A 24,009-nucleotide genomic window follows, 5' to 3' on the forward strand; every position below is an offset into this window, starting at 1 on the left:
ACTGTCAAGACCATAGGAGTGCGATTTGTAAAGGAGGCGAAAAGAAAATCGACGTTAAAGACAAAATTCTATATTTTGTTGTTTGTTCTTGTTATTATTATTATTATTTTTTTTTTTCTGTTATATTTTCACCTCCTTTCTGGTCTGGACAGATCTAAAAATAGTTATATCATCTAAATGTATTATATATATATGAGATTATTATCGTAAATGTGAAACGTAGATATCGACATGGCAAAAACTATAATGAACGTTGTTAGTTCGAAAGGCTAATAATAAGCAGTAAAACTTAAGCACTTTGGTGCTATCGTAAATAATATGCAAAGAAAGCAAAAAGTTATAAAAATGGAACCAACGTTTTATTAGATTTACTTAGGGAGTACAGGAGAGATATACAAGAACAGAATTCAAAGAAATCATTTTCAAAAACTAGTCCAGCGAAATGCATAGTCCGATTTTGTAACGATTATTATTATCGATAGGATGATACGTTGATGGGGCGTCTTTTAGAAGCGAGTTTATTGAAATTTTATATTTTATAGGATGTACATAATAATCTTGGAAATATTCTTCCCCTTCCTACATCCCCCTCATTCATAATAAATGCAATTATTAATGATCGGGTAGGTTTAAGACTTATCTGCTTCGTACATCTTTTACATAATTCACATGATTTATTGTTACTTTTACACATATGCAAATTCACCGTATCGAAATATCGATTCAATGTCTTAAAAGGCGTCTCATCAAATTAAGAAAGCAAATAAAAGGATTTTCGAAGTTGTCTCTCGGAAACACATTAATATTCATGCTCGAAGAACATGATTGTTTTTATATGATTTCTTTTTCTTTTCGATTATTTAATATCATAGATTTGTTACGTCCAACGTTTATTATTTTCATGCAATTGAAAGTTATTTTAATAGTTGAAGTTAATATGAAATTAATAATACACGCGTTCGCTTACGAGTATTATAAGTTTTTTCGTAAACCTAATTAAAATTTTATCGTACGATGAACGTATGCATTTCCGTTTTAATTTGTTCTATAAATATTTTAATGTGGACAATATAACTTGCAAAATGTATCGTTGCATTTCCGAATGAACTTCGAATGGAAAGTAGAAGGAAGGATCAACCAGTACGAATACGACCACTAATAAAATATCGTTTATTCTGATACATCCGAGTGTTATATACCTGTCATGTTGTCAAAAATAAAAAAAAAAAAAAACAGAAAAGACAGGACGATCTTCTTTTTTTTTCGTTGCGGATACTCATATTTGTAAAAAAAAAAATATTGTAATTTAAGTATTGGAAACGTAAAAGCTTCCTTGGTTAAAAGTGTTAACTTTAAATTCGTTCTGAAAAAAAGGCCTCGTTTAATTGCAAGGCGCCAATTGACATTTAGAACGTCGTTGCAATTTTTTCGGACAAGGTCGACCACCGTTCTGAGGTTCGTGCTGTGAAGGATCAAAGAAAATAGAGAGCAATATTTTTCTATTAATTATCCGATACTATTCTATTATATACTATACCTTGATAGTACGATAACTAACGACCCGTCCTGTGCCACAAGTGACACTGCACTGTGACCAAGGTGACCAATTGGAAACCTCACAATCGACAGGTGTCAAATTCGTTGAATTGGCTGGTATTTGAATTTGTGCCGCGGCTTGAATTGGATTTTCGCCAGCTAGGATAGATCGTACCTGAAATAAGATCGAGCTCGTTGATTACTCTTTTATAACTATTCATCGGTAATCTTAACTTTCTTTTTCAAAAAGATCTACTTACGACATTGCAAGCGAGATTGCATTCTTCGGAGGTAAGAAAATTATTCCTGTTACCTCGGCAACCGCCATAACCGAAGGGAACGCACATTAATTTGCGAGGTTCGAATGCCCATCTTTGGAAATATCCTCTACAGGGACCAACGTCGACCTCCTCCATACATACCACTTGAAAATATCATATAATTACGATCTTACATCATTAAAATTCATTCTTTTCTTTACATGCATAATTTCTTTACCTTTTGCCGTAGCCATGTCGAAGGTACAATCAGATTGTATAAGACAATGTCTTTGTTGAAGCAATTCGATACGCGAAGAACACTTTTCTTGCATCGTTGGATCTACTAATAACAATCTCGTTCTTAATTTTACACCTTTGCCACAAGAAGCACTGCATGGTGACCAATCCGACCAATCTGTAACCTACAAAGGATTAATGTAAGTATTAATTAAATAGAATATTAAGAACAATTTCAAAAAGTAAGAAATACGAACTTTGCAAATAGGATCGACAGTTTCCGTGACGAGACACGGAGGTTCCATACATTTTTCCTTTTCTACTAGAGAAACGAGAGGACAGTTCTTACGACCCATTTGATCCTTGAACCGTCTGGTTCTCATTTTGAGGCCAATGCCACACGTGGACGAGCATTCTGACCATTCGCTCCAATCGGTGGTCTTGCAGATAGTATCATTTGGTACCAACAAGGTATCGTTATCTTCCTCTTCTTCGCCTCTACGAGATTAAAATTATCGGGAAGTGATTATATATTAATCATTAGGTGAATCTTATCTATCAGAGAAGATTTCTTAAAGGAAATACACCTACGGACATTCCGGTATATCGGCGACGCACATCTCCTTGAAAACGAGTTGTCTGTTGCAGTTAAACATCCTTGCCTTTTCTGGCATTCTGTATTCTCTCGTACGCATTCTCAGGCCTTTGCCACAGCTCACGGAACAGGAAGACCATGCTGAGTAATCCGTCGTTTGACATTCGGCTTGTTAAAGAATACGAAATAAATAATCGTCATTATCTTGAAGAGAAAATTAATCGTTATTGGGAACAAACGTATGACAATGATATTGATATCGTACGTTTAGAAGTATCCTCGGTGTTCTCAGCGACCTCTAATTCTTGTACTTGTCGCTGAAGTATTTCCTCGTCGCAACCACGTTGAATAATTTTCTCTCTGTCGAGATACAATCTGGCTAACGGAAGCATAGGTCTACCAGTTGGATCGTAGAACGGTGATCTAGGATCTTCTGGATAGGAGGTCGTGATTGGTTTCATCTTTTCTCTTGGCTTCGTCTCTGAATTTGGTGACATGTAAGAGATGCCATTATCTGTGCCAGCATCCCAAGGATAAAGATCGATGATCATACTCTTTGTCCAGGTACAATCTTTCTGGCAAAGATTTAATTTACTAACACCCACTACCCAATCGGGCGATGGACCAAACATAGAAGCTATTGAGAGAAGAGGATGTTTCCTGTCTACCCTGGTAATAATAAATAAACAAATTTTCTAAAAAATATAACTCGATAAAATGTACGAATAAAAATATCGATATAATAATCCCCTTGCCTAAAATTCGCACTGGTGTTAGTATTTACATTAGGATGCCAAAGACCAGCAGCCTTGATAAGAGTTCTCAATTTACTGGCTTGAGCTCTCAGTTCAGCTTCTACACCAGACGCTGATCCCCATTCGGCGAGTTGCCTAAAACCATCTGTGGCGATATGATCTCTGCCCCAGAAAGAAAATTCTGGTTCGTGGGACGCCCCGATTAAGTCACTGAAGTGCGTCAACCATGCCGAAAATGGAAAATCTTTAGGATGTGTCTTGTTGGACCAAATACCTTCAAAGGTCAGCTTCGAATATAAATAAATATATATATATATATATTTATAATTTATATTGTTATAATTAAGTAAAAGTATACTTGTGTCAACGAAGACATTTAACATTTATTTGATCAATAAGAAATATTTTATTTATTTTATTAGGTCCGAATGAAATGGAAAATATTATACTTCGCATGTAATTTTATTAACAATTAATAATTCTTACTCACCGAGTATTTAGCTTCGTCGCAAGCACAACATCTATCCTCGCTTAATTGTTCAACTTCCGTAGGATTCATCTCGCAGAAGGTCTTTGTCAGACCTTCATCCTCGGCGTACCATCTCACGTTATTCTCCAAGATCATAGAAGTAAAGACGACGCAGCCTGATCCAGTAGATGGTGCTTTCCACATAACTTGGATCTGTTCCAAGGGCAAAAAGGTTAACTGTCTTACTCCAGAGAAAAAACTGGAGAACGATTGGCAAGAAGCCAATATAAGTTTAACGACCTTATCCTTCTAATCTTCTTCAGGTTGGAAAAAAAAATTTTTCATATGAAAAACTTAAGATTAAATCTTAATAACCTCGGATTTTGGATAATCCGTAGCTTCGGAAATAGTATTGATGCAATCTTCGTTGAAAGTAGTCAAAGAATCTGGGAATAATTGAAAGTAACCAACGCGAATAGTGGGATTGTTCGGTGCGTGCTGAGAATGTACGGAAAGAGTGAAACGTGTGAATTGTTGAAGGCGTTCGTGCGTTCTTGACCCTGAAATCATATGTAATAGCAAAACCAAAACGTTTCGTTCGAACGAGAAATTATTTTTATGAAAAAAAAAAAAAAAAAAAAAAAAAAGAAAGGAAAAAAAATATGAAGCAATCGTATCGTATACCTTGTAGACTAATGGTATAAACGGCATCTGGTATATACTTATCAGAAGTCCCACTGATAAGTATTCTGTATCCACCATCTCCGGGTGTTCTCCCAGCGGAAGTTTGTCCCGTCGTTGGTCTCATTGGACATCCTGCCAGAGTCATGGCAGCGAAAGACGCCACCAATATTAAGAATAACATTTTCGTATCTTCTTGCTGACTCGAGGTCAACTGAAAATTACAACGTCTTGGAATAAAAGTTTACGAGAGAGATTGAATACTTCTGGGTATATCTTGTACATGTATCTACGTCTATGTGTTTGTGTTGGTTCGTTATCATACTCGAGGGCAAGAACTCGTGAAAGAATTTTACGACGAGCGGAGGCGAGTGTCTTTTTCCATTTCTTAGCTCATAATAGGATGCACTCCGACTCGCTTCATCCGATTATGCGTGCATCTGGGAACTAGGTCGGGATTCCAACAGTCAGAGTCTTGTCAGAGAGACTTTCTGAGATCGGCTACTCTCAACACACGTAGGTGTAGGTTTCTAGAACGCTGGAAAGCGAGATACGGATGGACGAAGAGAAAGAGAGAGGGTGAAAGAGAGAGAGAGAGAAAGAGAAAGAGAAAGAGAGAAATAGTCGCAGACGGATAGACCGAAGATAGAAAGGGGAAGATAGAGAGAGAGTAGAGAGAGAGAGAGAGAGAGAGAAAGAGAGGGAAAAAGAGATAAGACACGATATCGTGATCCGGAAATTGCAGTATTTCACTCGTGATGCCCATGAATGCTTTTTACGAGTTTATGAGAGTGACCTCACGAATTAATGAAGAATTCATAATGACTTAAACGTATCGTGTAAATGAATTAATTAATGAAAGGAAAATAATTAGCTATTTGATCAGTCGTTGAAAGACGAACGTACGATATTCTTTGCAATGTTTATTATTAACGATGCACTTTGTAAACTATCGATATTCCTACTATGTTTGTTATGTCTTATCTATACCTGCACGTAGTAGTTTCTATGTTATCCAGAAAATACTTTCCACGATCCACGAGGAAACTATAGACAGCTACGTCTCCTTTTCGCGACGCGTTTGCCCGAAGCGACATATCTAGTTAATTATATCCGTAGAAAGAAGAACGTATAAGCGTGTCTCGTTATCTCACCCTCGTTTCCTCGACTTTTTCTATCTAAGCCTTGTAAGTAATCGAAATTGTAAATTCGCTTTCTTCTTCGGTTTCACTTCGATCGCTTTTCCATCTCGAGAAAATGAAAATTCTTTAAATTTCACGGAATCCTGAGATACCTATATGCCTCGTTCGAATATAGTTTGTTAATAATGACGATTATGAGAAACGTGATTGAACTTAGTTAGTTGTTTGACGGTATATCGTAAATTAAACTAAAATCGAAAATTATCTAGATATATCGTTTTTATTAAAAAGTAACAAACATCGAGACAAACTTACGAAAGACAATAGTTCTCTGACAAAGTTCTAGACGTAGGTATCACCGGTGTCAAGCTCGAATCAACGGTATCTCTGGAAACGCGAGTTCTTTTATGGTACTTGTCCTTTCACGAGTTAACACTTCTATCGCTTCGGGGTGTTTCGCCCCCGGCCAAATTCAAAACGGGTAACGGTCTGACCAAAACGATTACGCAAGTAGTTATGTGTCTCAAGTTGGCGTGGAAACTCGAAAACGATGTCGGTCGAAATATTTCTTTTTGGCAAAAAAAAAAAAAAGTGAAAACAAAGAAAGATAAAAGAAGAGAAAGATAAGCATCCATTCGAATTTTTATTAATTTATTCGTTTATTTCTTTTATGTTTTTTTTTTTCTCTTTCTTTTTCTTTTTTATCATCATCTTTGAGCCTGCAAACCTAAACACGACAAAAATTTGTTTAATCGTCGGAATTTTAAATGTTTCGAATTCCTAAAGCCGATAGAAATAGTTTAAAACGTTCGAATCTTCGTAAAGCCTACGCCACTGCGAAACGAGAGACTCACTGATCGATCGCAGGTATGATTTCTTGTAAGAGACATACTATATACGCGTACGTACCTTTCAGACTGAACTCGCGACGAGTACACTACCAGACGAGTTCGTTTAAGCGAAACGAGAGAAGGATGGTTCACGACTAAACGGAATGACTCTAACTGGATACAGGGCTATCGCAGATCTGGAAAGTCAGCGCTCTCAGTTCAAAAAATCTCCGTCGTCCGATACTTTCCCGCGTTCGAAAATCATCAACATGATTGTTGATAATTTTTTTTTATTCCGTACGATTAATTATTGTTCGATGAAAATAAAAATGATAGGGCTATACGATTATGAAAGAACAGTTACGCTCGTTGTATTTTTACGTATGACAAGCTTCTTGAAAAATTTTATACTTATTATAATTGATGAAACTTAATGAATAAGATATAATTTCTATTCGAAAAAGAAAAAATAGAGGAATAAAATTAATGCGAAAATTGTATCGATTCGAAATAAAAAAATTTGAATTTATCGATTACACTGAATTATAACTAACGCATAAACAAGAGATTTTGCTTATGGTGCGATCTAAGAGCATTATCGACTCTTAGGGTCAATTTTAGGTCGCGATATCTTACTCGAAGCGGAATCATCGTTCGAGTAGATAATACGAAATTGTATGATATATCATATCCAAGAGTATGCCTTAACAAACTGTCTTTTAAAATCATTCTTCGTTGAATATTTTGTAATTCACAAAATTGATTACGTTATTCTTGATAAATCGGAATAAATAATGATTCGTTAATTATCATATTCAATATTTGTTAATTTATCAATTCAGTATGATCGATAAAATCGTGACAGATACGACAAAATTAAAGGTCTTATGATATTTCGCAATTAAAAAAAAAGAAATAACATTTCGAAAATTGTTATAAAAAATATTCTTTCGAATCTAATACAGAAACATAAGAGTATGAACATATCAAATTCGATTGAAACGACGACAATTTTCATCGAGGTGTCGTTTGATGTTTAAAATTTCGCGCCACGGTCGTGCGAGAGCGTCGAAACGCAGACGCGAGATTATCGACGACCGGCGCGTTCGAGTGTCGGCCGAAGTACTTCGCTCATTAAATTCTCACTCAACGTAGAAGTTACGTCGCGCTTTCTTTACGATCGCTCTCTATATTCTGAAATATTTCTGGAATAATTGTGACATGTTTTCGACGAATCGTGTAAAATATAAAAAAAGAAATACATTGTCGAATTGACCGTGCGTGTTACTAAAATAAGAGAAGAGGATAGAAAGAGAGAGAGAGAGAGAGAGAGAGAGAGAAAAAAATAAAAAAAGAGAGAGAAATAGAAAGAAAGAAAGAGAAAGAGAGAGAGATGTCAACATTTTTTTTATGACAAATTGAACAAAGTGGATATGTTCTTTGGCTGGTGTTCGAGTTCGACTAAAGGAAACGAAACATTACGATTGGTCGGACGGCTGATGCTCGAGACGTATCGTGTCGTTCGTTTTCCCCTAGACAAAGATACATGAGAATATAAAGAGAGAGAGAGAGAGAGAGAGAGAGAGAGAGAGAGAGAAGGGAGTCAGCGCAACGAGTCATCGCGTTGACAGGTAATAGAAGGGGAAAATTAACGTAGTGGAAAGAATCGTGGGACGACGACCAACGACAACGAAGTTGCTAGTACGGCTAGTGAAAAATAAAAATCAAGAAGAAAAAGAAGAAGAAGAAGAAGGAAGAAGAAGAAGGAGAAGAAGAAACGACGACGACAAAATACAAGGAGAAGGAGAACGTAGAAGGCCATGGCGAGTTTGGCGGGCAGCTCGTCATCCGGCCTGGCCAGACCGCCGACGATGCTGGAGCAGCTCCTCGAGGAAATCAATTTCCAGAGGACAAAGGAGCTCCGGCAAATGCTCAAAGACGGTTAGTATATTATCTATATACGTGTCTATGTATATATGCATAATATATATATATTATGTATAATATATATATTTATACACATACACATATATATATATATAATTTATTATGTATATGTTGTATATATAATATGTAATATATAATATATAATATATAATATATATATATATGTATGTACAAATATAAGTTTACACCTATTATTTCTTTATTCTTCGAACTCTAAATAATTTTTTCAACCTTCTATCTGCCTCTCTTTCTCTTTTTAAACTGACGTTCTCGATAATGCTCGTATTCGTTCATCCAACATTTATCACTATTTTTCTCGATATCATTATTATTTAATTTCATAACTCAGCGAATGCTAAAAAAAAAAAAAAAAAATAAAGAAAGGTAAAAAGGAAGTTAAAATTGTTCGTAGATTAATATATCACAAATTTTCACGGTTAATTACGTATTTCCTGGTAAACATTCATTAATCTGTCGTGGTCAAGCCGGCTTTATATAGGTTCTGTTTAATCTTATCAAGATCGAGGCTATGTCTAAAAGATCTTTGATACGTATAACTATGACTTCGTATTATTACGTATCTGTCTTTTGTATTTATTAGATAAATGCACGCTATCTGCCGGTTAATCTACAATTACAAATAATCGCGACTACTTCGCGTATATAATTCATTGGTCGACATAATTTATTTATTTTTTTTTTCTCATTGAATTTAGCTTCTCCTTATTTTTTCTTTTCTTTTTTTCTCTTTTTGCTACATTTTTCATCATCTTCACAAGAATAAATATATCGAATATTTATTTATTTATTTATTTTTTTATAATACACGTAAATATATGTATATATTTCACGTTTCTATGGTAAAATAAAGTTAAATCGATTATTTTCTACTCTTGTCTTTTCCCTCCTTGATATTCGTATATATGCAACTATTCTTTCTCACAAAGGGGAAGATCAGGAGAGCCCTTTAAAGGACTCGCATGGCACGTGTACTTTAACGATGAGAATAAAGAAACGCGCTAATCCCTTTTATCGATCGTTGTCTAACCATTGTACTTACATCCATTATCTTTCTTCTTTCTTTTTTGAATATTTTACAAGAATCTTTACTAGATAAAAAAAAAAAAAAAAAAAAAAGACAGACAACTAATTCCTATGTCAATTTGTAGAAATACAAGTACTACTATAAGGACTTCGTTCCTTTGTTCGATCTTTTTTTCCTTTTATTTTATTTTTTTTGTTTGTTTAGACTCCGGTTTCGTCGTACTTCAAGGTATGACCTACTGGACCGATCTGTTCGTTCGTCATTTCCTATTCCAAGCGGAACATACGATAGACGGTGACGATTTGCTCTTCTTCGTTCGTAAGAAGCACGTTAAAACCTCTTCGAGATATTTACCAAAGTTTGAAACCGAGGTCGATGTCTTTCGCAAGGACAGCAAGAAACTGCCGATTGGTGATCCTGATATCGATTGGGAAGAAACCGTGTACCTGAATCTAGTCGTGCATCAATTCGATTACACTCTAACTTTAGCGATATGCACAAGGACAAGTCCGAAGGAATTGCAAGTAAGAATTTTGAATGTGAACATAGATTTGGGGGAAAGATAGATAGATTTGTAAAAAAAGAAAAGGAAGAAATGAACAATTACGAATCTCTATTTGTTCTCTCTCTCTCCCTCTCTCTATTTATATTTATATCTATCTTTATCACAATCTCCATTAATTTTTATTTTACTTATTAGGTTTTACGAAGACATTCGCAGAAAGTATACGCAAGTCCTAGCCGTCGACGAATGGATGCTAAAGGTGATCTCGAGGAGATGACGTACCCGCATATTTGCTTCATGGTAGACAATTTCGACGAAGTCTTCTGTGATATTTTAGTAAGAGATGGGGAAATGGTCTGTGTTGAATTGGTAGCTTCCGATAGGGACGGTGCCGTCCAGGGTGTAATCTTTTTAGGTTCGATCAGATACGATGCCTTGAAGAAAGTATACGACGCTAGGGTAAACTATGATATTATACGAAATAAAAATCCAAATATAATGATTCGAAACGATTAAATATATTTTACAGACGATGAACATATATTATGAATTTCAGTCGAGTCTCAGCACAAAAATGGCGCAGCGCATGACCTTCGGTCTTTTCTCAGGCGCAACCTCTCAACGAATAGAATTCGTTCGTATGAAGGGACCACGTGGTATGTAAACGAGCAAACGGAATATGGTCTTCTTAGGACATGCACTTTGCATACTATTATTAACTCGTCGAGTACCCATAGAAATTTATCAAGAATCGGCTTGTTTGACTTTACGAACGGCATATTAAGAAGTTTGTAAAAATAGTAAACCAATATTTAACAAGTGTGTTATTATCGATAGCAATATCCTTTATTTCATCGTTAGCAAACTAAAAAGAGAATGTATACAATATGCAATTATTTCCCTATGACAATATAAATTATATATATATACATATATTCGTCTCGACAAAGGAAAAAAGAAAAAACGAATTATGAAAGAAAAGGCAAGCGTTGTCAAATTTGATTTTCCTTTTTTTTTTTTTCTTTCCTTTTTCTTGAGCCAAGTTTGACATTGCACTATAAACATTATTATAACGCATCCAAATGAGCAACGGCAGAACGATTCGTAGGAAAAGGACATGCTGAAATGGCAGTGACAAAGCCAAAAGGATCAGGAGCCGAGACGCCAACTTCTGAGCCAGGATATTGTGCAACCGATGCTTTATGGGACGCCGATTGGGATGACGCAGAAGAGCTCTTCATGTATCGTCATCAACGTAGACTCTCCGATCCGAGTGCGAATCTAAACAATTTTGTTCGTGGTGGTTGGAGAACAAAACCTGACACTGCTGCGATGAAAGCTAGATCGGAGAACGAAGGACTGGATTCCATGGCAAATGGCCTAAGCGAGATCGAGGCTGGCGACGTTCGAGACGGTAATTAACGATGCTAATTGTCCTCTTTCTCTCTCTCTCTCTCTCTCTCTCTCTCTCTCTCTCTCTCTTCTCCACTCTCTTTCTCTCTTTCTATAATATCTTTCCGTGCCTGTTATTCTCGCGTTTGCATCCTTGAATTCATTTCTTGAATTCTTTTTTTTTTTCTTGTTTTTTTTTTTTTAAACAAAAATCACAAAGATTCCCATTTCGATATATAATTAATGCACATTTGACGCATGATCTTTCTTTATTCCTTTATTACAAGACGGGATTAAATAAAAAGATTAATTAAATAATTCGTAATTGTATTTTAACCGAAACGAATGAAGCATGTTTCTTTCCAGTGCCAGTCCTCATAGAATCTCTGTCTCTGCGATGTCTACGATAGTAAACGGGCTTATATTTATCGAAAATGCTATACAAAGTAGGTACGTCGAATTTGTCGATCGCAAAGGTTCGGAGATTCTTGTCAAACTAGTTGCACTCTTTGACTGCTTGCTGTTTATCCTACCTCTATCTTTCCTTTCCGGCCTAATTCCCAAGCACTTTTTTTTTAACGCTCGTACCGAGCCGTTAAAAAAGTTCCATCAATATTGATATATCCACGTGACGTGTGGAATAGATGAATATAAGTATTAGATATCTCAAATGTTAATTAGAATAAAAAGAAAGAAAAGAGAAAAAGAAAAGAAAAGCAAGAGAGACGTGGAAAGATGATGAGGGATATAGGAAACAGAAGGTCTATCACCACCAACACCATCTCGCTCGATGAACGAGAGAAACGTAAAGTCGAAAAAAAGGACGATGAAAGAGTGAAATATTCGTATGAAAAAAAATATTACAAAAAATTAAGAAAAAAAAAAAAAGAAAGAAAAAAAAGAAAAAAAACGAAGCGAAAGTAAATAAATAAATTTAAAAAGAGGGACACGCAAAGAGATAAAGATAAACGAGTACAAAGGAAATGAAGTGACAATGTACGTTGGAGAAATGTACGTGCGTGGAGAAGGAAAAAAAAATGTGTGTGTTGTGTTTTTTGAGTGCGTATGAGTGCGTATGGTTGCGTGTGTGCGTCTTTTTAATATTTGGCCAGTCGCCGATGTATGCCGTGTGGCTGTTTGCTTTGTAGCCGATGGCGAGGAATGCGTCTGGGGTAGGTGCGGGGGCTCGCCAGGAGTTCGCCGAAGTTCTCGATCCCGTAGTCACCGGCGTAGATCACCGTTGCGGATTCCGGCTCGTCAGCAACGACAGCGCGCTGCACAAAAGCAACGAAACTCGCGCGAACGGAAGTCTTCCGATAAGGAGAAGAATTCGCCGGGTAGCAAAGATAGCAACAACTATCGCGAGCAACACGGTGAGCGGGCGTTCGGTTCATTCACGTTTGATCCGATCGTCGCGTCTCGTCCGTTCGTTTCAATCTCGGCGATGCCTCTCTATATCTGTTTTTTGCCTATCTATCTGTCTACCTTAATTTATATCTTTTTTATTATTTCTTTTCTTATTTCGTTCACTCGGAGCGTGCGACAAATGGAAGAACGGACGAGACGTCCGATCGTCGTACGATAATTCTCTTTCTCTTTCTCTCTATCTATTTATCTATTTATCTATTTATCTCTCTCTCTCTCTCTCTCTCTCTCTCTCTCTCTCCTTCTCTCTATCTTTTTCTTTTATTTATTATCTCTTTCTCTCTTGATTTATCTTTTGATTTCTCTCTATCCGTTTGAATAACACCGCGCTATATCGCGCTAGGCCTGCAGAACCATCATCACCATCATCAGAGTCATCAGCTGAATCATCATCATCATCACATCGAGGTCGGTAGCGAGATCCTCGTGCCGAGCGGAGATCGACTGACGGACGACAACGTCCGACAGAAGCTAGATTCTGGCGCGATATTGGTACACGGAAAGGAAGAGTTACCGTTGACCTACAACAAAGCCGATAACAACAAAAAGAGACGACCGTATAGCACCGGTCAGCTTGGACACGAGAAACTCAATGGCCTTGACACCGAGGACGAACGACGACGGCTCAGCGACGACGAGCTTTTACGTGTTCGACGGGTTCAAGGTCGTCGACGTTTGAGATCAGCCGGCTCCGATCACGAGGACTACTCGACGAGAAATAGGAACAACGAATTCGATTCTAGCAATGACGAGGACAACCGACGTGGCTCGAGACAACGATGTCAACGACATGAGGAATACCAGGAGGAGGAAGATGAGACCGGCAAAGACAAAAACGCGAACGCACGCGGTAACCTCAACCCGCACAACAAGCAGAGTGCTACCCTACCACGAAGACGAAGAAGACGAGCCCTTTCTGGAAGCTTTGCTGGCAATCCTCTGCCCCCTCATCGCGTCACACCCGACGGCACGGCCATCTACTACTGGTGCGAGCTCCCACGCCGCCCCGGCTCACAGGGTAAATTCTTCTTCCACCCCTAACCTACCCCTTTTCAACCCTGACTCCATAACCATTCTATTCCAACTACATCACCTACGGAACATTTACATGATTCTCTTTCTCTCTCTTTCTCTTTCTCTTTCTCTTTCTGTCATTATCTCTGTCTCTGTCTCTGTCTCTGTCTCTGTCTCTGTCTCTGTCTCTGTCTCTGTCTCTATCTCTCTCTCTCTCTTTCGATCGGTCATACACTTCTTCTTTATCTTATTGTTATTATTATTATTATTATTATTATTATTATTATTATTATTATTATTATTATTATTGTTGTTGTTGTTGTTGTTATTGTTATTATTATCATTTTTATTTTTATTTTTATTTGCATTTTCTTCTTTTATTTCTCATACATTTTTCACTTCTCTTATATTCCGCTTCCTCATAATCATCGTACTTGGCACGCATAAAACAGACCAAGGAAGATTGGGAATAGATTGATGAGACCGTGAATTTCAAATGCGTCTCCTATCTCGTGATTGACGCGAAATGATGTTGGTGATGGGATCCTTCGAGTAGCTGCAACGCGATGCCGTTGCGATAGTTACGATTTTATCAAACGAGTGACGAAAGAAATTTAAATTTAGCGTATACGTAATCGTTCGTCCTTATCCTTTTCTCTATATCTTTCTTTCTCTCTCTCTCTCTCTCTCTCTCTCTCTCTCTCTCTCTCTCTCTCTCTCTCTCTCTCTCTGTCTCTGTCTCTGTCTTTTTCTTTTCTTTATCTCTTTATGTCTATCTATTTCATTTCATATATCATAGGTTCAACTCAAACCCCCTTATTTCTTCTCGTACACTCGTACAATTCGATTTCGACTCTTTCTTATCGCACAGTCCCCCCATAATCGTCCCTTCGATCGAAATAATTGCGCAAAACAAAAAGAAACAGAACAAGAATAAATAAACGAATGAATATATAATGAAAAACGAAAAAAGAAAATACGTACACACGCATTCATACGCGACAAACATCACCGAATGACTACTCATCGACACAACTCATCACTCGTAAAAAGAAAATAAAAAAAAAAAAAAAATAAAAAAAAAAAAAAATGAAAAGGATGATCATTAGCTCGCGTCGAATGACGAGTATTTTTCTGATAACAGAACTGGACGACGGCGCATATAATCCTCTTTGGACGATGCGAGGATTCACCCAGACCTTTCATTTTTGGAAGGAGACCAGACGAGCTCAATCCGTGCCTCTCAACGCGTTTCTCACCTATATCACGTTGCCCTGGTGGAGCATAGCAAAAGGTATTTGCTATACTATTTTTGTATTCGAAATTACAAGATCTAAATTCATATATATATATATGGGTGTGTGTGTATGTATATATGTATATATTCTTGCTTATTCTTTTCTTGTATCAGATATACTGGACCATCGAGAAGGACCCATCCTGACATTCTAAAGGAAAGATAAAAAAGAAAAAGAAAAAAAAAAAGAAAGAAAAGAAAATACACGGAAAAAACAGTGCGTTTTCAATTCTTTGACGGATCTTGATTTTTTTTTTACTTTGTACGTATCTCGACGAAAATTGAATTTCTCCAGGAAGAATTCGAGAAGATGTATAAATTATTAAGTAATAAACGAATTACAATTTACTATCTCTCTCTCTCTCTCTCTCTCTCTCTCTCTCTCTTTTTATTTCTGTTTCTCTCTTTCTCTCCTTCTTTTTACTCGTACAAATTAACTAAGTCAAATGATTTCATTTCTTTTCCGGTTACTATCCGGATTTTGATAATTTCTATCTTAAACCGCAAACGGACTTCAAACGCATCCGTAGTATATAAAGATCCTAAATGACGAATTTGAATATTATATTAAGCAAATAGTACTTGAAAGTGTATTTCCTTCGTACTAATTTTAAAATATGAAAGTATCCAAATTAAGTGTGTACACGTTGATCACCAATCTTTTTTGGCTCGTCGATGGAAGATATAATTTTCTGGAATACGATAACGGACAGCGAGAAGAGATAGTGGGTAAATGAATAGATATAAGAATTATTATAATTATTAAGAAAAACATAGAGATATATTTTAAAAATGGAGAGAAAAGAAAAAGAAAAGAGAAAGCAAAAATATACTTACTTATCGCTACAGGTTGCAAAAATGTAAAACAGACAGTTCATAATGTAATGAAAGAAGTTAAGTGTATGCCGAGAACGACTTTGATGAAACTCGTCCTTAACAATGAATATACTTATTATCCTGACGTGATACCATTGAAAAGATGTCACGGTCACTGTCGTCATTTAACTTGTTTACCGATCCAAACCCAAATGACATCTATTGCTCTTCAACGTTCTCATATAAATTCGTCAACGATATCCTGTGTTACGGTCGAGGTCGAAGAACACACGCAGTGCAAGTAAGTTGACAAAATAATTGTTATCCGATTAAATAGACAGATTTTTCTTCATTTTTTGTACGTCGATTTAAGTGCACGATCGCGAGTATAATAAATGATAGTTTAATAAAATAATAAAGTTATAATTTTGTCGGAAATTTGATAAAATTTTGTGTCGCTTCGACTCTCGTTCAGTTCTTCGAAACCACTATAAGGAAAGGAAACCAAAAAAAAAAAAAAAGAGAATATACGAATGCAAACCACAAAATTTCCTTTTAGATGTGCTTGCGAAGTTATGAGTTATCATTGCAATAGCAATCAGAGATACGTGAAGAGAGATTGCGAGTGTAAGTGTATAAATGATAAAGAAAAAGAGGAATGTATGATGAAGTCGAACATGATTTGGGACCCTGAAAATTGCAAATGTATGTGCAATAAAATGGAAGAGCCATGTTCTACTGGTCTGAAATGGATCCGCGAAGAGTGCGCGTAAGTATTTCACGAGTTTTTTTTAACAAAATAGAAAACTGAAAATCTTATATATCGTAATAATGTAATTTTTATATTTTCTTAGTTGTGGGCAAATCATAATGTACGGAAAGAATTGAACAACGACGATAACGTGAGAATCAATATGACTTACCTTCGATCTAATATTCAATGAAAGTGCCAATGAAATATATATAATATATACAAATCGTACTTACATTAATGATCAACGAGCTAGGAAAAAAGAAAAAAAAAAAAAAAAAGAGAGAAAGAAAAAAAAGTAAAAGAAGTTTTATTTTTCAGGCCGCTGCAGTAGTAGTCGTATCGATATAATCCCCGAAATTAGTCCAAGTATGATCCCACAATTTTGGATCAGCTTTTTTGTTCCATGGCAAATTGCCTGGAGGAATTGCCGTAGCATTAAATTTTTTCACTTCTTCCTGTAATTTCTTCAATATCGTGGGTAGTCTGCGAATAATCACGCGTTAATTAAATCACGATCAAATAAGTAAATATTATCGAATAATTATTTTCATTTGATCTACTCACTCTTGAGCCAGATTATTATCCTCGCAAGGATCTTGATGAACGTTGAAAAGGCATGGTGCTTCTAACGGTTTGCATGCGGGTAAAGAGTCGTTTTTAGGTGGGCATTTGATCAGCGAACTATCTCGAAGTTCATGGATTTTCTCTGGCGTTAGAGAGAGACCTAAACTGGTTATTGCACGACCTGCCATGCCACCAATTACTGCACCAATGTTATACACCCACTCTCTTCCGGATGGACCATACCATCCGTCCCATGCGCCATTATAAGTAGAACCTTGTAAATGAACGACCTTCTCTTACGATTTCATAACATAAAACTGTTTTAACTCACTCACGATCGAACTAGTAATTACAAAAGATCATAGATCAAACAGATGATGTAATGACTTTAAATTATATGTTTGCTGATTTCATTATACTTGATTCATAAATTTACCTTTTAATGAATTTGAACTCTGTTTATATATATATATATATATATATATATATATATATATATATGTATATGTAACACGAACTTATCTCTCTAAAAAGTTTTATTTTTACGAAATATTTGTTCGACTATAAATTCCAGTTTTCACAATTTTACCTTGCATCAGTTTCCAATCGCCAACGGTGATAGCGGATACTCGAAAAATGTCATCGATATTATGTAAAATCGTTCTACGCGGTGATTCTTTGTCATCGCGCAATGCTTCCCACAAATTTATGCCGTCTATGTTCGTCAAATTGGAGGTATCACTTCCAGCAATAGATAAAAGGGTCGGTAACCAATCGGTGATGTGAATCATTTGTCTGCTAACACGACCAGGACGATTTAAATGGGATGACCACAACAAACCGGTACCTCTAACACCTCCTAGAAACAGGATAAACGTACTAAACCTATTGGCTTTAAAAAAGTCACAAACAAAATGAACATACAACCTTCCCAAAGTGTGTTTTTAACACCTCTCAAGGGCCAATTCGAAGCTGCATTCAAATTAAATCCAGCAGCTGGGCCTCCGTTGTCCGTAGAAAAAATAATCACGCTGTTCTTTAACAGATCTTTATCGTATAGAGCTTTAACTACCTGTCCTACCGACTGATCGAGTTTAGTTAACATACCTAAATAAAAAAGAAAATCATTGATCGTCATTTAAACTCGATCTATGTATTCACAAAATCGAAATAGAACATATATACATAAGAACATTGAATACCAGCGAATCGTCTACGATTGTAGTCGGTAATCGAGGTATGTCTGGCAACCTCAAAATCAGGTGCCGGCAAAGGATTGTAAGGATTCCCGGAATGAACAGCAGCATGAGCTATATATAGAAACAACGGTTGAGTGGCATTGTGATTCTCTATCAGTTGCACGGCCTCCTGCGTGAAGACGTCAGTTGAATATTGACCATGTAACTCCCACGCTGTCTTCAGATCACGTCTCATGTCTAAACCCCAGTAAGGCTGCATAAAGCACAATGAACATATTATTCCTCCGTTGATTTAATTCGACCGTATACACATACTTTACGATTATACTACTCACTTCCTCGACGGCAGTATGGTCGAAGTAATCATGATGGCCCGACCAGTATCCAACGTGACTATTAAAGCCACGATAGGTCGGTGTATATTCTTTCTTATAAAATCCTAAATGCCATTTACCAACTATGTGCGTACTATAACCGAGATCTTGAAGATACTCCGGTAGAATTTTCTCGTTGAGAGGAAGTCCTCTTGGTTCGGCTCCTTTAAGAACCTAAATATCGAACAACGACGAATTTGATCGAATCGTTCGAATAACGAATAAATTCGATTAATACTCACACCATGTTGCATTCCAATATGTATTGGATATTTGCCAGTCATCAAAGCACTTCTGGAAGGCGTACAGATCGGAGTTACGTAATATTTATCTAGTAATAATCCTGAATACGCAAGAGCATCGATATTCGGCGTTGGTATTTGTCCTGAGCCATGAAATCCAACGTCGTTCCATCCCTAAAAAAAGAGAGAGAGAGAGAGAGAGAGAGAGAACAATAATATTTCGTCAGCGTAGAAAAAGAAACAAAAATTATTTCGGCAAAAAATCCATCGATTTAGGCTCACCAAATCGTCGGCTAAAATAAAAATAATGTTCGGTCTATTAGTCGAAGTCACGTGACTAACGAGACTCGCCAAGATCAGGAAAACGAATGAGAAACACTGTCCGATTACTCTTAAACGAGTCATCTTCATTGACGTCTACTCGTTGCTTACTCGTTGTCATATAAGAAATGCAGAGAACCGGTTTCGAACTCAAAGAATATGTGATTTCAGGGGCTCCTGGTTAAGTTAGAGAGGAACACGAACGAAAGACTGGTCCTCGGATCGAGCGCTGATTCTAAACTGTCTTGCTTCAGACAAGCTTTTTCTAGACGTGAACATACTAAACTCTCCCACCTCCTCAACGTACTGTTGCTGCTACTACTACTACTACTACTACTGCTGCTGCTGCTTCTTTATTACTATTATATTATTACTCTTACTACTACTACTACTAATTCTCTATTACAATTATATTACTACCACTACTACTGCTTCTTTATTACTATTATATTATTACTGCTACTATTACTACTAAATCTCTATTACAATTATATTACTACTATTACTATCACTACTACTACTACTACTACTACTACTAATTTTCTATCATTATTATATTGTTACTACTATGGCTATTACTATCACTGTTACTATTCCATTACATCTTCCTGTTATTTTTTAATTTATTCTTTTTATTTTCTTATTTACGAAAAACGATATCAATAAAATCCTCTTGAATTTTGGTACAAAATCTTTTATATTCAACATGGACAATATAAATGTCACAACGTCGCTACTTCTTAAAGAAATTCTATTTTATTTACTTATCTACGATGTTTTATTGTTATCTTGCAGAAGTAAAAAATCGAATTATCAATTCCAGAAATTATTAAACTATCTGCAACATTTGTTCTTAAATTAACATAATAATGTCTAACAGTAATAGTAATGATGGTAATAATATAAGATAAGATTAGATAAGACCGAAATTTTTGAAATGAATGTTACCATCAATTACGACTAATAGTTAGACATTTCTTTATTCCATAATAGAATATTACATTATTACATTATCTCTTCATCATAATGGATAGTAACGTAAAAGCGAGCGTAAATGCGTTTAGAATCTGATCGTTATCTTTTACGCTATAGAAATAATAAAAAAAAAAAAAAAAAGGAAAAAGAAAATAAAAAAAATTGTACAATTTCGTAGTTGACAGAAAAAGCCATTTGATCGGCGTCGTTTGTCTGGTAAATTAAATGTCACGTCACTTTTATACCAAACGTTCACTCGCGTTCGTCGCTTTTTTAAATCATTCGTCCATCTACAAACAGGTTAGTCACAAATTCGTTTGTTTATTAGCCTCGAGTTACGAGTGAAATATTTTAAATTGTCACTCTTTATTTAAAATTACTTTTCGACGAATGTATATAAATTAACAAAAAATATATATAAAATAAAAAAAGTGAATTCTTTGCCATGTAAGCATTTGAAAAAAATGTATATATATATATATAGAAAATAGAATAAAATGTGTGTAAACGTTTTGAAAAAGCTTCTTAATTAAAAATGATGAATGAAAAATATCTAATACTCATTATTCATTTGTAAACTTCATTCCATAATAAAGTTTAATTTTTTAATCGGTGTTACTAGACAGTTCATTCTTTATACGCAATGTAATACTATTAGAAATGTTGTACTCGTTACTAGTTGTTGCAACTTCGCAACTCTCGTGCATCATGAATTAATCTCTATTATCAGCTCTTAACCTTTATTTAAATGGAGTAACGGAAGAACTGAGGTCAATGAATTTATCACGTACGCCACAGAAGAAAATAACGAGATAACATTCGCGAAATGAAAAATAAATAATTTAGTTTGCTATATTTTCTTTATTACTGCCAGTAAATATTTCATTTTTATACTCATTTTTATACATCTCACACATCGTTTATAAACAGGAAAAAGAAAAAGAGATAGTCAAAGAGAGAAGAAAGTAGAGTATAAAAGAGCAGGCAAATAACGCAATATTTTTATAAACATATATATACATAAGACAACCGAGTAACACTGTCCTCTAAGCTTCGTCATGGTTTTTGTTTTTTTTATCAGCACCAACAGGTTCACGTAACCTGAAACAATAAAGGATGTCACCGATGATGATAGATCTAGTTCGTGAAAAAAAACAAAAAAAGAAAAGAAAAAGAAAAAACAAAAGTAAAAAGGAACAAAAAAAAAAGAAAAAGAAAGAGCACACGCGTTCATGAAATAAAAGCACACGATGCCACGGATCTCGGATCTAGACCATCATCGGGTGACTCCACAAAAGATAACAGCCATACTATTTCTTTGGTCTATCGATCGCTTAAGCATTTAATCGTAAAGTAACGATAGGTGTCCTGACAGCAGGAGACAGGGTGCAATAATAAATTAGATAGCTAAGTGAAAAGGTAGTAAGTACTTTCGTGACTAACAAAAACTGTCATTTTCTAGGACAACGTTGTGACGATATAAACGATGAAAGATCCCTCGATCAGTTTTATTTCAAACATAAAGTTCTTAGTCTCTAGTTAAAAATCGGACGTTCTCAGCTTTCTTTTATTGACGGATCGTCGTCGTATGTGAATGTTTATCGTCGAATATGACAAATTTATTATTGCATTCTCTACTTTTGAATATTGCCGGCAACGTCGTTATGCCTGGTGGAAATTCGAGTTACGAGAAGACGATCGACGCTACGGTAATTATCTAATACGATATATTTTCATCGAAGAAATGAAATTTCTAATCTAATCCAATCCGTTATCCTTCATTTTCAGTTAAATATTTTAATGTCCTGTGCGTTAAAAAATAATTCAAACTTTCTATTCGCCGGCGAATACGCAGAGGTCTTAATTAATCATCGCCATTTTTTCGGACAGACCGCAATAGCTCTGGTGGCAGAATCAAAAAACTCGACTTTCGATTCGTTCACTTTGACCCAGCATTCGTTTCTTATTTACAAACAAACGTATTACAAGTTCGTACGATTTCTTTACAAACTTCGTCTATTTGTCGTGATTACTTCCTCCCAACCGATTCTTAAATTGACTTTGAAAAGAATAAAGGAAACTACGTGGGCTAATAGCAATGGATATTATATTCTAATAGATAGGAAGACCGCGGAACGTGGTTGCGGTAACGCTAAATCGTATCTTTGGACAGCTTGGCAATTCGATCTTCTACGTTCGATCTTTATTTGCTTCGATCCTATCGAAGGTGTCGTACTTTATTCTTACGATCCTTACACAGGTGAACCATCGAAGGATTGGAAGGAGGTGAAAAGAATTTCTGGACGTAATGGACATCCTTGGCTTTTACTTCAAAAGAGATACGACAAAGGTAAGCTCTTTGAAGACTTTCCATTATCTTTTCTGATATTATAAAACCTATATTATTGAAACCTATTTTATTATTTTTTTAAAATCAGCAATTTGTCCATTCAAAGAAGTTAACAGAATCACTACATTTCATGGTTACGAAGTAAGATTGTGCGCGATACAAGTACCACCATTTCTATACATACAGAATAATCTCACCGGATTGGAAAGATTTAAAGGGGATGACAGCATTATCGTACAAACGATTCTTAAGAAGCTTAACACTACTATAAACATTACGGTAAAGAATCTTATGTTGGGTGGTATCGATAAATATGGAGGTATGACCGGCTTGTTAGAAGAAGTTACGAATGGTCTTTGCGATATAGCAATGAATTCCAAGAGCTTCACCATGATGTGGCATCTGAGGTATTTCATTGTCATTGTATAAGATTGTTTCCAAGTATTTACAAGATTACATCTTTTATAATTGTCGCAAAGTTAAGATAATGATAAAACTTGATAATTTAATAGTTACAGCTATCCACACGACGAATCTGGTTTATGCGTTATGTCTCAAACGAAAGAAGAAGTTTCGGAGCTACGAAAATTAATGAACCTTTTGGCGACACCCTTCATGTTAGGCATGATGATAATCTACACGGTTACTCTTCTGATCATGACGAAATTAGATGGATTCTTTGAAGCCTTTTTAAATGTAGAACGTTTGTTATTATGCGTCGCCATATTACGTCCACCTAAAATAAATTCTTACAGAATTTATATCTGTATGATGTTTATACTCTCGTTATCTGCAAATGCTGTTTTTCAAAGTCATTGGTATTCTTTACTAACGGTGCCTCAATTCTATTCGAACATTGACACTTACGATGATCTCAAGGTATATACATTTTTTGTTAACTTAATTATTTCAAACTTTTATGCATTATATTTAATTATAATTGAAACATGTATCTATTTCTTTCGTATAGGATTCTAAACATGATATATATGGAACCATAAGTTTCAAAGGTTTGGTCGGTGAAGAGTTGGAGTCTCGTTTTCATGAAACCTCTTACTTCGATTGCCTTGAGATAGTTAAAAATACGAGTACCGCGGTATGGATATCGGAATGTCTTAACATACATTTCAGATTAATAAACGAAACGAATTTGTACATTTCGAAAAATAAAGTAAGAGAATTCGTGTCATCGTTCATTGCCAGAGAAAATTGGCCGATCTTCAGAACGTTCAATAGGAATTTGCAAAGATTAGTAGAATCTGGTCTGATCGCTATGTGGAAAAA

General features: G+C 35.7%; 5 protein-coding genes across 10 annotated transcripts in view; 3 read left to right on the forward strand and 2 right to left on the reverse strand.

The window, feature by feature from the left end:
* Positions 1–1,147: 1,147 nt before the first annotated feature.
* On the reverse strand, positions 1,148–6,717 carry LOC122629318 (spondin-1). Its single transcript, XM_043812634.1, has 12 exons — positions 6,585–6,717; positions 4,537–4,747; positions 4,228–4,412; positions 3,874–4,065; positions 3,384–3,670; positions 2,894–3,297; positions 2,625–2,796; positions 2,291–2,531; positions 2,035–2,218; positions 1,797–1,960; positions 1,538–1,711; positions 1,148–1,462 (listed from the first exon to the last, which is right to left on the reverse strand). The coding sequence occupies exons 2-12, from the start codon at positions 4,715–4,717 to the stop codon at positions 1,382–1,384; spliced, it is 2,265 nt and encodes a 754-aa protein (XP_043668569.1). The 5' UTR covers positions 4,718–4,747; positions 6,585–6,717; the 3' UTR covers positions 1,148–1,381.
* A 1,139-nt stretch (positions 6,718–7,856) lies between these two features.
* LOC122629232 (uncharacterized protein KIAA0930 homolog) lies at positions 7,857–15,478 on the forward strand. 4 transcript variants are annotated; one of them, XM_043812396.1, is made up of 9 exons: positions 7,857–8,446; positions 9,702–10,021; positions 10,198–10,461; positions 10,559–10,658; positions 11,111–11,416; positions 12,543–12,767; positions 13,163–13,837; positions 14,978–15,127; positions 15,245–15,478. In XM_043812396.1, the coding sequence occupies exons 1-9, from the start codon at positions 8,326–8,328 to the stop codon at positions 15,283–15,285; spliced, it is 2,202 nt and encodes a 733-aa protein (XP_043668331.1). In that variant the 5' UTR covers positions 7,857–8,325; the 3' UTR covers positions 15,286–15,478. The 4 variants fall into 4 exon arrangements, with proteins under 4 accessions (XP_043668331.1, XP_043668332.1, XP_043668333.1 ...); XM_043812397.1 differs by lacking the exon at positions 12,543–12,767; XM_043812398.1 differs by lacking the exons at positions 12,543–12,767; positions 13,163–13,837.
* A 113-nt stretch (positions 15,479–15,591) lies between these two features.
* On the forward strand, positions 15,592–17,711 carry LOC122629234 (balbiani ring protein 3-like). 3 transcript variants are annotated; one of them, XM_043812403.1, is made up of 5 exons: positions 15,592–15,859; positions 15,980–16,247; positions 16,506–16,715; positions 16,801–16,848; positions 17,019–17,711. In XM_043812403.1, exons 1-4 carry the CDS (start codon positions 15,748–15,750, stop codon positions 16,832–16,834), a joined length of 624 nt encoding a protein of 207 aa, XP_043668338.1. In that variant the 5' UTR covers positions 15,592–15,747; the 3' UTR covers positions 16,835–16,848; positions 17,019–17,711. The 3 variants fall into 3 exon arrangements, with proteins under 3 accessions (XP_043668338.1, XP_043668337.1, XP_043668339.1); XM_043812402.1 differs by having other exon boundaries at positions 16,801–17,711; XM_043812404.1 differs by having other exon boundaries at positions 15,711–15,855; positions 16,801–17,711.
* Positions 16,991–19,693, reverse strand: LOC122629233 (arylsulfatase B-like). The gene is made up of 8 exons (XM_043812401.1): positions 19,362–19,693; positions 19,080–19,253; positions 18,799–19,011; positions 18,467–18,716; positions 18,192–18,371; positions 17,854–18,123; positions 17,265–17,538; positions 16,991–17,183 (listed from the first exon to the last, which is right to left on the reverse strand). The coding sequence occupies exons 1-8, from the start codon at positions 19,488–19,490 to the stop codon at positions 17,015–17,017; spliced, it is 1,659 nt and encodes a 552-aa protein (XP_043668336.1). The 5' UTR covers positions 19,491–19,693; the 3' UTR covers positions 16,991–17,014.
* A 2,060-nt stretch (positions 19,694–21,753) lies between these two features.
* Positions 21,754–24,009, forward strand: part of LOC122629449 — a 2,719-nt gene continuing 463 nt past the window's right edge. Inside the window, exons 1-5 of the mRNA XM_043812859.1 lie at positions 21,754–22,084; positions 22,164–22,725; positions 22,814–23,132; positions 23,238–23,604; positions 23,696–24,009. The exon at positions 23,696–24,009 is cut by the window's right edge and continues 463 nt beyond it. Coding sequence (XP_043668794.1) covers positions 21,986–22,084; positions 22,164–22,725; positions 22,814–23,132; positions 23,238–23,604; positions 23,696–24,009 — 1,661 coding nt within the window. The 5' untranslated portion in view covers positions 21,754–21,985. The remainder of the gene's footprint in view (positions 22,085–22,163; positions 22,726–22,813; positions 23,133–23,237; positions 23,605–23,695) is intronic.

This window comes from Vespula pensylvanica, chromosome 5, assembly GCF_014466175.1.
Source record: "Vespula pensylvanica isolate Volc-1 chromosome 5, ASM1446617v1, whole genome shotgun sequence".
NCBI classification, from domain to species: Eukaryota; Metazoa; Arthropoda; class Insecta; order Hymenoptera; family Vespidae; genus Vespula; species Vespula pensylvanica.

What these genes read in the sequence shown, in the direction of transcription:
- LOC122629318 (XM_043812634.1), bottom strand. Translation starts at nt 4,717, where the DNA reads ATGTTATTCTTAATATTGGTGGCGTCTTTCGCTGCCATGACTCTGGCA. An exon ending in GCCGATATACCGGAATGTCC is followed by an intron (nt 2,532 to 2,624) that starts GTAGGTGTATTT and finishes TTAATCTCGTAG; the next exon opens with AGGCGAAGAAGAGGAAGATA. An exon ending in CTGTCGATCCTATTTGCAAA is followed by an intron (nt 2,219 to 2,290) that starts GTTCGTATTTCT and finishes AATCCTTTGTAG; the next exon opens with GTTACAGATTGGTCGGATTG.
- LOC122629233 (XM_043812401.1), bottom strand. Translation starts at nt 19,490, where the DNA reads ATGAAGATGACTCGTTTAAGAGTAATCGGACAGTGTTTCTCATTCGTT. An exon ending in ACCATACTGCCGTCGAGGAA is followed by an intron (nt 18,717 to 18,798) that starts GTGAGTAGTATA and finishes TGCTTTATGCAG; the next exon opens with CCTTACTGGGGTTTAGACAT. An exon ending in CAATCGTAGACGATTCGCTG is followed by an intron (nt 18,372 to 18,466) that starts GTATTCAATGTT and finishes TTTTTTATTTAG; the next exon opens with GTATGTTAACTAAACTCGAT.
- LOC122629232 (XM_043812396.1), top strand. Translation starts at nt 8,326, where the DNA reads ATGGCGAGTTTGGCGGGCAGCTCGTCATCCGGCCTGGCCAGACCGCCG. An exon ending in TCGTATGAAGGGACCACGTG is followed by an intron (nt 10,659 to 11,110) that starts GTATGTAAACGA and finishes AACGATTCGTAG; the next exon opens with GAAAAGGACATGCTGAAATG. An exon ending in CTGGTGGAGCATAGCAAAAG is followed by an intron (nt 15,128 to 15,244) that starts GTATTTGCTATA and finishes TTCTTGTATCAG; the next exon opens with ATATACTGGACCATCGAGAA.
- LOC122629234 (XM_043812402.1), top strand. Translation starts at nt 15,748, where the DNA reads ATGAAAGTATCCAAATTAAGTGTGTACACGTTGATCACCAATCTTTTT. An exon ending in GAAGAACACACGCAGTGCAA is followed by an intron (nt 16,248 to 16,505) that starts GTAAGTTGACAA and finishes ATTTCCTTTTAG; the next exon opens with ATGTGCTTGCGAAGTTATGA. An exon ending in TGGATCCGCGAAGAGTGCGC is followed by an intron (nt 16,716 to 16,800) that starts GTAAGTATTTCA and finishes ATATTTTCTTAG; the next exon opens with TTGTGGGCAAATCATAATGT.